At 44.2% G+C, this 11,088-nt stretch overlaps 1 protein-coding gene across 1 annotated transcript; it reads right to left on the bottom strand.

The window, feature by feature from the left end:
• Positions 1 to 543: 543 nt before the first annotated feature.
• On the bottom strand, positions 544 to 10,451 carry kpnb3 (karyopherin (importin) beta 3). The gene is made up of 26 exons (XM_014025126.1): positions 10,282 to 10,451; positions 8,107 to 8,187; positions 7,411 to 7,603; positions 7,195 to 7,297; positions 7,006 to 7,102; positions 6,802 to 6,906; positions 6,604 to 6,726; positions 6,401 to 6,521; positions 6,237 to 6,324; positions 6,040 to 6,146; positions 5,798 to 5,922; positions 5,610 to 5,699; positions 5,347 to 5,520; positions 4,653 to 4,871; positions 4,488 to 4,571; positions 4,275 to 4,407; positions 4,066 to 4,187; positions 3,878 to 3,974; positions 3,581 to 3,753; positions 3,386 to 3,497; positions 3,245 to 3,300; positions 2,499 to 2,621; positions 2,206 to 2,425; positions 1,895 to 2,123; positions 1,680 to 1,821; positions 544 to 1,585 (listed from the first exon to the last, which is right to left on the bottom strand). Exons 1-26 carry the CDS (start codon positions 10,357 to 10,359, stop codon positions 1,499 to 1,501), a joined length of 3,282 nt encoding a protein of 1,093 aa, XP_013880580.1. The 5' UTR covers positions 10,360 to 10,451; the 3' UTR covers positions 544 to 1,498.
• Between the last annotated feature and the right edge of the window lie 637 nt (positions 10,452 to 11,088).

The following is an 11,088-nucleotide window of genomic DNA, read 5'->3' as shown; positions in this document are numbered from 1 at the left end:
CATAATTGGGTCCCAAGCACAACTTTGTGAACCAAAGTACAATGGTTCCCAAACTTTTCAGCTTTTGACCCACAAAATAACAGTAGCAAAGACCTGTGGCCCCAGCTATTTTTGGATGATAAACATTTGTATCAGGTCAACAAAACATGGGCATAGTAACAATATTTTTTTACTACATTTATCCATTTTAAATATACTAACCTAACACTTTGTAACAAGGCAAAAACATAATTCATTCAGAAAATATTTTCAGGACCCCACCTTGATGTTTCGGGACCCCACTTTGGGAAAATCTGATTTAGATCATAAAACTCCTTTGAAGCTCAGCTGGCAGATAGATGGTTGTGAATGTTGCGAAAGTGTGTTTTTCCAGAAACAATACTGCAGTTCAAGTTTTATTACATATCATGCTGCAGTCTATTTGTGTTCATGCCTTGACAAGATTTAGTGTTGGACCTTTAAAGTTTATTGGTTTAAGAACAGATACAAGACAAGTAGTCATTTTTCCTTCACGTCAATAATAAAAAAGGCAAACAAAAAGCAGAATTCTCAAATGTTATTTTATTGTTGGTGATTGTTTTTGGAATTCCTTTTCATGTCTGCAGGACCWACTCCAAAGGGTTAAAAATCATGATGTTGTGTTTAAAGGTAGCGCTCTTTACAATCACGTATCTCTGACCTGTCACACTTTGAGGCTGTGAGCGACTGCAGGTTACAGTCTTTGTCCTTCAGCTGCTTCCTAAAATAAGAAAACGGGCCGTGGAACAGTTTCACTTCCTGCGACCCTCCGTTTGGAAAGCTACAAAGGAAATGATTCTTAGATCAACCCTCCCAGGCAAYGTTAATGTAAATCTAACTACAGTATGTATATTTTCTAGAGTTAGCCACTGAAACATGCCGTTATGTTAAATCCTACCCCCTGAACTGTGGCGGACAGATGCCACAACCTCCCCAGGTAGCACTGAGAACATGAAACAAAATAAAATTAAAAAAAATTCACAGGAGACAGGCAGTGTAGCCCAGTGTGCACTTGCACCTCTTTTAGCAGCTCAGTCCACAAAAAAAGTCCCCCCCGCTGCAGCCCCTCCCCCCTCGGGCCTGACAGTCCAATGAGTTGGGCGACTCAGAGTTCCTCTGGGCCAAGCGTTGGGGAACGGTTTGGGAAAAAAAAAAGTCCAGATAAACATGTTGCACTAATTAGACAGGGTGACTCTTCTTCCCACTTCCTTAATTACAGAATCCAAGTCTTTGAAGTGGTTGGCCAATGTCCACCAGGTGTGTGTCCAACCTGCTCCCCTCCATCAGCTTAACCTAGGTACAGGTGAGAGGGCTGAAGCCGGCATCCAAACACGCTACATGATCAGAGCAGGAGGAAGAAGAAGGGAGTGTGTGCAAGATCCAGGAACTCAACTTTTCTTCATGGGATTTTTTTCCTCAAGCAGGGAGATGTGTGTGTGTGTGTGTGTGTGTGTGTGTGGAGAGTGAGGGAGGAGGGTGTTCAGGCAGTATTCAGTAGATCCTGGATGGCTTTCTGCTGTGACTCGTTCAGTATTGAAACACACTGAGTCCATAACCCTGCAGACACCTGGAGGAAACCAAACGTTTATTTTCAGAGTGGCTTTAAAAAATAAAAATCAACCAAAGTGGATTTAGTGCAGAACCTAAAACCGACAGCCCACCTGTACTTGACGAATAACGTTTGCGAGACGCTTACTGCATGCATCTTCAGTTTTAACAGATTCGTTTGCCACCCCGTCGGCTATGATGTGGAAAATTTTCGGAAGGTTGGAGTTGTCTGGTCCGAGGACGATGGGGTTGTTGCTGTGGGAGAGAAGCGGCATCAGGAACACAAACAGTGTTTATGTATTGGAGGCAAGTGTTCAGTCRGTCCTACCTTTCGATGAGGTCACACAGAAAGTCAAACGTATGGACGGCCTCCTCTTTGTCTTCTTTGAGCGGGAGCCAGCTGAGCCAATGAGGAAGGACCTCGTTAGCATTGACGCACTCGGGCCGGAACCTCACGAGCTTCCCGACGGCAGAGATGCAGTTCTCTGTGGCGTTGACGTTCTCCTTCGACCGCGAGTCGGCTGCCTGGATGACTCCGACCAGCAAGGGGAGAGCCTCTGCAACCAGAAACCAAGTCAGTTAAACTGGAACTAAAAAAAAAAAAAAAAAAAAAGAGAGTAAACAAATAATCAGTCACACCTGTGCAGAAAGGGCGATAATTCTCTCCTCCAAACTGAGCCATGACCCCAACGCCATAAGCAGCCGCCTGCCGAACCTCTGGGCTGGAGTCACAGAGAGACTGCAGCATYGGCCTCAGGAAGTACTCTGCATATTTGAAGGAGGAGGGGCTGCAGTGTTCTACGACGTCATCAAAAATGCACAAACCCCACTGTCTGTCTGCCCATGGTCTGTTAGGACACTGAAGACAAGCGAAACACGTTCACTTCCTGCTCCTGGTGGAAAACAACTCATTACCATCTTATCTGACTTACTATRAGCTGGACGATGAGCTGCAGCAGCTGCTCAAACCAAGGAAGCACTTTTTCTTTATAGCTGCTGAACACCGAGTGCAAGATGTCCGACACCTTGGTCAGGATGTACACRTCATTCTCGTCCTACAAACAGAAGACCATGAAGGCTGGAAACATTTAAAAATGATTGTCGTCTATATCAGGGCTATTCAACTGATGGCCCTCGAGTGACCAAAGCTCGGCCCGCCAATTGGTTCATTCATCTCTTAAGCCCAAACCCTCCAGTTTTCTACTTTAATTACTATAAGTTCCTTTAGTTAAACATAGACATGTTKGGTRTTTACAGAAAYRTCAGAATCTTGGCTACAAGCTGGTAAAAACATTTCTATRMACACTCAAGACAGTTAAAACTACAAGCAGTTGAAGATACAACTATGAAAGTGAAAAAATTTGGTTTAAAAATTTGGCAAGTCAGAGATGACAAAATAATATTTGTGTTAAATACGAGGCATAATGCGTTATTTTTGTTTTTGATATTGTTTAATTATCACTAGTTTTATAGGGTTCTGTATGTTGTATTCATGATTAAATGCAGCACAATAAACTATTTCAAAAGGTAACAGATCTTTGTAATACTTGGTTTATTTACATAATGACTAACTGCTGGATGTTCAGCCCCTCAGCTGTTATTAGCCTGCAGTAATTGTGGCCCCCGGAGCAATTTAGTTGAATAGCCTTGGCCTAAAGTAAAACTGAATATTTCTTACCTCATCTTGTAGTGTTTCCTCCACTTGCTCATCGTAATCTTCATCCTGTCTCTTTGCTGTGAAGCACAGGTGTTTTTTCATTAAACACCGTTCAAATTTTGTATCTCTAAGCTCAAACGGGGCAATATTCAGAAGCCTCACCCTGTCTTAGCTCCTGGTTTTTAAAGTGCTCCTCCAGCTTCCCTTTAAGGATGCCGCCCAGCTCCTCAAAATGCTCGTTGTTCAGACAGCCGTCTCCCATCAGCTCAATGCACTGAAACAGTTCAGACAGAAAACATCCTTTATAACGTGTCCAAGCTTTACGAGTGTCTCTGGTTCCAAAACGTGTCGAGTTACCTTGGCGAAAGAGTGCATGATCTCTGACAGAACGTCCGAGTCGGGCTCTGTGCCGATGGCCTTGATGAGGGCGTCGCACATGAAGTGCCACATCTGGGTCAGGTACTCCGGTCCTCGGACCCGAGCGCACTCCAGCAGCAGGGGCATTGATTCGGCTGCTGCCACTCGCACACGTGACATGGTTAAAGAAACGACATCTTATTTTTAAGCCTGTATTTACTGAGCGTTCAAACGTGGATGTAATAGTCCCAGTTTTAGACAGCAGATGTGTGAAGTTTTAACCAGGTAAAAGGATATCATCGTGGAAGTAAAACTTCAGCAGAGGAACCATCAGCTTCACCACCTGCTCGGTGTACTCCACAAAACCCTCCTTTAGCTCTTTGGCATAGCAAACCTTGAGRAAGAAACCCGGGACAAGAGARGTTTTATTAACAGAAACAWAAGWCAGGTTTTATTTCACAGATTCTCAAAACTCGTCTGCTCACCAGCATCTGRCAGGCTGTGGCCTTCTCCTCCAGGCCGGCTGTCTTAATCCCAAAACTCTGCTGGTCTCCCAGGTTTACAAACTCCCATCCTTCATCCTCTGATATGTTCTCCATGTCCTGAGCTGAAGAGAAGACATTCAGTCCCACCWCTCCAGCTCTGATCCAAACACAGTGGTTTTAAACCTTCATCAGAAAGTCTGGTGACTTACTGTCGAGCAGAGCCACCTCAGGCTTGATGGAGGCGGTCTTCATTAAGGGACCCATCACCACGGGCAGGTACTGTTGRAACTCCTTCCCCAGGATCTTGCACATCCTGGCCCAGGCTGATATCATGTATGAGATCTAAAACAAATACATTTTGGCAGGATTAGTTCTAAAACAAGGCATCATGAACGATAATTTTTATTTTCAAGCATTCCTACCTGAGGATCATCGTCCTCCARGTCGTTGAAGTCCGTCTGGGTTTTGAGGAGCAGCTGCATCACTGCAGAGGCATCTGGCATGAACTAGTACAAGAGAAGAAGAGTGAGGGCTGAACGAGGAAGTAAACCGGTCTTCCAACAGGTTAACCTCAGGTTTAAACACACCTTATCCTTGCCGACAGCCAGGCCGATTAGACTGATGCACTCGATGGTTTTCCCTCGAAGCAGCCGGAGCTCCTTCTGCACGGCGTTTTCTACGATGTGTTTGAGGGAGGGCATGAACAGGTCGTAGTACGGCACAAACTTCTCCTCGGCCGTGTCGGCCACAGAGGCGATGGACGTCACCACCTGCTCCAGGACCAGTTTGGTTCCCTTCTGGATCAGCTGACGAGAGCAGCAAAAACAAGTTGGGAGGTGTTCAACAGCTGTGGCTGGTGCAGAGAACAAACCAGATATGACAGGGTTCCCAAACCTTGGTCACCATCAAATTCAAGGACCTTTCAAGGRCTTTCCAGTACCAATTTCCTCAAATTAAAGAACCACGCAATTTACCTACKGCTATCACAGAATGTTACCAATAAACAGGTTTAATGTCATGTAATTCAATGAAAAACTGAAYATAGAAGTTGAGTCAGAGACAATGACGTCAGTTTACTGTAATCCTGAGTTATCCACCGCAACAAATGTATGTTTTTTTTATTTTATAATTTTTTTAAGATGATTAAATCAGTCATGTGAATAGAGAATTTCAATCCCCCCCCCAAAAAAAACAATTAAGGACAAGTGTAATTTTTGGCTGTTTTCACAAACTTTCAAGGATTTTCAAGGACCCGTGGGAACTCTGAAAACAGCTTTCTACCTCCTGCAACTTGGCGACCATGATGACATGAAGGTGCTGCACCAAGCTRTCCAGGTAAGGGATGAGCAGGGATTTGGGACAGTCCTCTGTGAAATTGATGAGAGCGGCAGCAGCATGTGCCTGCACCCGAGGGTTACTCTGGTCCTCCATCGTCTGGAGCAGGGCTGAGATGACCTTAAAAAGAAAACAATGTGTCATTCTCAACTACTGTCTAACAGTAACCTGCTACTTTATTAACTAAAAAAAAACAGCTGCTCAGGTACCTTGTCGTGAAATTTCTTTTGAAAGGTTGGAGCGAAGTCTGTGGCCATCTGTCCAATGGCATTACAGGCAGCATAGCGCACCCTCGGGTGCTGGGAAGCAAAGAGAAAACTAAATTTAAAACAAGTTAATACGGACACAAAGAGGTTGTTTTGAACAGAGCTGATAAGAAAAGCTGAATATTTCTTACAGGGTCGGAGCAGAACAGGAGGACAAAGCTGACGATTTCTTGGAGAATGGCCTCCATCTGCTGGTGGCAACCCTCGCCGATTGCAGACAGCGCCATCAGCCCAGCATGGCGGTACTTCCAGTCAGCTAGCAGCAAACACAATTAAACTTGAAACCTTGCATCAAATGCAGTAAACATAATAACCCAACTCCCAAAAGGTAAGTCACAGATTTTAAAAACATACAACCAGCAGATATACTCACGGTTCTGCAGCATCTGCATGATGTGTTGTTTAATCATGGGCAAAATGATTTTTCCTCCCAAACCACAGGCGATTCTGTCGAGGGCGCTCTCACCGGCCACAGCGTTACTGATAAACCACAAGAAACACAATGAGCCATTTACAGGCAGCGTCTGTTTAACAACCTCATTCCTCAGWGTTTCTAAAGACATGTCGTACCTGTCGAAGTCATCATCCTCCAGCTCATCAACCTGCGCCCACTCCTCATCGTCCTCCAGGTCCACCATCATAGTCAACATCTGGGGCACTGAGACGACAACGCTATTAGCTACAAGAAATCCTGCCAATTACATCATCTCCTCACCGATGAACCACGTCCTCACCGCTCTGAGCTACGATGGCCGTGTGTTTCCTCAGCATGGCCGCCGCCGTCTCGGACAACGTGACGATGACCTCCAGCGCCAACTGCCTCTGCATGTTCGTCAAGTTCGAGTCGGCGCACAACTGAGGAGACGGGACACGGACGTTTATCTAACGAGCACCGAGACAAACGTCTCTTCTGCTTAACGCTAACGACCGAACGCACCTTCAGACACAGCTGCAGCGTCGCCTCCAGGTTTGGTCGCAGGTATTTGGGTGCCGTGTCTGCGATTTCCACTAAAGACTTGAGCACAGAGTCGTCTCCCTGATAACACGACTCGTTCACAGCCTGACCAAAAGATAAAACGCAGATGTTAGTGCTGAAAATGTGCAACCAGGATATAGATTAGGTGCTGCGTCTTACCTGCAAAATTCCAGGCAGCAAGTCAGCGAAATGCTTCAGCAGAGCGGTGTTGCTTTCATTTGACAAAACAAAGGACGCTGCGGCTCGAGCTGCCAGGGTGCGGATCTAGGATTGAAAATACACTGTACTGTTGAAGACTGACGGCAAAACCATGACAAACTGGTGCTCGAGACCCTTTGTGGGGTGACGTCACGGTAAATTTACCTGTGGGTTTGCTTGATCCTGCATACACTGAACAAGCATACGTTTGATAACCTCCAGATAATGCTGCTGCTGGTTGCCAAAGATTCCTGGAAAGTTCCTAAAAATCGTAAACAAGACGAGACACCTGTCAGCCACGAGTGGGTCYGCCTGACCGGATTAGTTTGAGTGGAATGTGGAACTGGAGCTCACCAGAATATGTGCAGGGCAGCTTCTCGCAGGGCAACGTTGTCAGAGTTCACAGAGTCGAACAGGAACTTGAGCAGCTCTGGCCACTGGTTGTTCCCATCATCATCTGGAGTTGAAGACAGATCTTTAATCTCAACATCAACTGTGATGACTCAGAGTAATTGATGCATCCAGAGGCAAGACGGGGGATCTTGCACATAGAGGTTAAACCAGCTTTACCGATCAAGTTGCGGCAGAGCTCAGCTGCAATGTCGCAGACCTTCTTGCGAATGTTCGGAGAGTTCGCTTGCTGGATGCTGGTCAGCAGCTCCGCCTTGATGGCCGTCTGCATCTCCAGCGTCAGACCTGGATAGATCTCCTCAAAGGACGACGACAGCAGCCGCCGCAACAACACTGCCGCCATTTGTCTGACCTGAGGCGACGACACAAAAGCACGTTCGTGAGTTAGACATAGATGCTAACTCGGGCAATAAAGCCACAACGACAACGCTGGCAGCATCTTAAAAAGGCAGAGTCACTCGCTCTGGGCTAAACACCTCACTGCCTGCTCCCATTTCAAGAGGCTAAAAATATATCAGCCTTGAAGTAAAGGAAAAGAAAGGAAGCACGAGGGATCGAGCAGCTGGTCAAGTCACAGTAAACTTAACAGACTACATGGCAGAACGATGAGTCATGACGAGMATTCCTTGTTAGTGTACATAAGATCAGATTCTTTAAACACCTCCAGTGCTGCACGATTTCAAAGCAGGAAAGAAAAACAGAATTCAGTTTCAACAATCGCAAAAAACACAAAGAAGTTAAAACTATTTTCAAGACAATAAATAATAAATGTATGGCATGGTGTCTAGAGGAATGCTTTACTCCCTGAAAGAATTTAAAACATGTCAGAGTTGTGGTCATGTTTACTGCACGGACCTCCTCTGCAGCTGATGCATCTCTGACGGCCTGCAGCAGGAATGTGATCTTGTTCGGTCCCGGGATCGTGTCATAGGTCTCCTGCAAAGAAAARAAATGCAGGCCGATAAGTCTCAGACATACAGCTTTACACACACAAAACTGGGGATGCAGTTACATGGGCGTGTCTTAAGGTACACCCAGTTTCAGGTGGTGCTAAAAAGGTAAACACACACACGCACGTTTCTTTTATCTGGGAGCAAGATTACAAGACTCAGAAGCATTTAACATCCTTTAGTGACTACTGGGCGTTGTCAGGTGAATATTTTTGCATTACAAACAAGATCAGATTATCAGTGTGGCAACACTATGTTGTGATGAAATTGGATTACAGGCTGAGCCAAAGGTATATAAAYTGCAAGGTGTTTTCTACCTGCTATAACCAATATTTTATAATATCCAAGGTTCAGTCAATGTTTTCACTGGTCAAACTTTTGGACTTTAGTTTTATTTAAAACCGCAGTTGTAGTATTTATTTGCACAAGTAGATACTTATAAATATCCTACAGTACTTGTTTTACAGCAGCCATCTGTTCCAATTGTAAATATGCCCTCRGTCACGAGTTGTGGGTTGTTTACAGTCTGTGAAAAATATATGCCCTGTAAGAGATTGCAAATCCTCAAATAAATAAAAAAAATTACAGAGTCCTGCCAGTAGACTGCATTCAATTAAGACATAAAGGATACTTTAAATTTGGTTACGAGAACAAGTCTAAATTCTACACATGTTGCTGGGAAGAGGAAGTGATGCTAGAGTTGGGACTGATCCAGTTCAATACTGGTATCAGCCTTCGACGCAGACGTAACTCTTGGGATCAGAGATCAGACTGAAATCACTGATTCACACTGATCCAGACTCCATAGTCTGATGTATACATTATATTTTGGTTGATAACACAGGATTAATGAAGGCAATATGTAAAAATACAGAACTGAAATCTTGTTCAGACTGAAAGTGGAAGTTTCTACAAAAAGGATAAGTACAGCAGGCAAACTTGTACAGTAGCAGGCAGAGATTTTCAAAACATTTAGTTACATTTTTAATTAGAAATTGTGTTTTTCTCTTCGATTCACATGCTCAGACTTGCAGCTTCACATATCCACAAGTATGATCATCCTTTTGTTCAATATAGAAGGCTGTTTAAGTTTCCAAAATGGAGCAACAATTCCAGACTTTTAATACTTTTATTTTTGATATTATGGAATGTCATTCATACATTAAGATTTACAAACAATAATACAACACGAAAGTTATTTCTCCTTTTAAAAAGAATTATGTTCAGTGGTTTGATTTATGTGACACAAAGGCCTGCCATAYTGAATACCACTGGGCTTAGCATCACGGCACTCAGTCTGTGTTTTACAAAGAAAAACGCTGACTGCTAATCACGGGAGCGTCCGTGATAAGATTCAACCACATTATCCCCAAAGTCGGGCCCTTAGTGAGGAAGAAAACAAAGCTTTGCTGCAGGAAGAGGCTAATCGTGATGGGGAGAAAGTGAATGGTCCAGCTTAGTGACCAAACAAATCCCCAGGAAACCCTAATTATCTAGTGAGCCTGTGCGTAGGGACTTAATGGGAAGTCTAATATGAAGAGCTAACTGTGTCTAATTGGTTGACAGTACTGTACATTTTTAGTTGAAATGACTCAAAGCCTTTGCATGTTTATTTCCAACATGTCACCCATAAATGAGCCGCTTCTGGTTTTCTGTTGTCGCACTTCAGCACCAAATTCCCCGCATGTGTAACAAGCGAGTCAGCGCTCTGGGCGCTAACGCGGCGTTAGCTTTTAGCTCCATGCTACTTCCTGTAGCTTCGCCGTCAGCTGGGAGATTTTGAGATTAGGACCTGGCGAACTGAACCGTTTCACTTTCACCCCCCGACTTCTCTAATCAAACGAGCAGCGCGGAGACAAAAGCGCTGTCAGCACAGAACCCACACTGCCAACAGTCTACACTGTGACCACATAACTACGCAACGTGTTAATAGTTAGCCTTAGCTGACCATTAGTGTGATTCACGTCGCACGTGGGCTACGGAGTCTGCCGCGAGAGCTCAGAGCGCGCGGCCGCACTCAGGGCGGTGAGGYGTTTTGGTTTCAGCGCTCTCCCGTCGCGAAAATGTCGCCTTTTCTTACCTCTGCTTGTTTCCTGACGTTGTTGTCAGCACTCATAAGATTACCCAGCAAGAGGTAAAACTGCTGCTGTTCCGCCATTGCCGTGAGATCCAAAAAAAAAGAGCCACCACCAGCCGGGCGGGCGGAGAAGCGGCGAAATGGACCCGGCTGACACTTCACTGGTCTCACAAACTTACTATACTCCCATTGGCTGATTTTACCAACTCTACTCGTCGCTGATTGGTCCAAGAACTTGTAGAAGAGGCACACGATTGGCTGATAGGAATCATCTGTACTCATTGGCTTGAATCCACAGAGAAAGTGAATCGAATCTACCTATTTGCTGCTAGCAAATTACTAAAGCGCGGGAGTTTATTACGTCACTGCTGAAGAAAGAAGAAAACTGGGGTTTGTGGGACCATGAAAACTCACGCAAGAGACTTTATTGTGCTGCAGCAATCTATTGTGTTGTAGCAACACAAAAAATTCTTCGGTTGGTCCTTTATTTCCAACTATATACTGTAATTTGCACAAATGTGCAGGTCAAATTCTTTCATTTTTAAATTGTGATTTTGTGTATTTTGACTTGAATAATCCGAGCTTGATATGAACTTGTTTGCAGTGTTGTCTATTAGATAGATATTTTTTATTAAATATATAGTTAATTAAATATAAAATATGTGGAAGCCAATTTCCGCCACCCTGATAAAAAATAAAACTTGTATCTCATTATTATGACTTAGCTATCTCATTATTATGAGATAGTATCTCATAATTATGACTTAGCTATCTCATTATTATGAGATAGTATCTCATAATTATGAGATA

Source organism: Austrofundulus limnaeus, unplaced genomic scaffold (assembly GCF_001266775.1).
Source record: "Austrofundulus limnaeus strain Quisiro unplaced genomic scaffold, Austrofundulus_limnaeus-1.0 Scaffold457, whole genome shotgun sequence".
In the NCBI taxonomy this organism is placed as follows: domain Eukaryota; kingdom Metazoa; phylum Chordata; class Actinopteri; order Cyprinodontiformes; family Rivulidae; genus Austrofundulus; species Austrofundulus limnaeus.
This window is presented reverse-complemented; position numbering and strand designations above follow the sequence as displayed.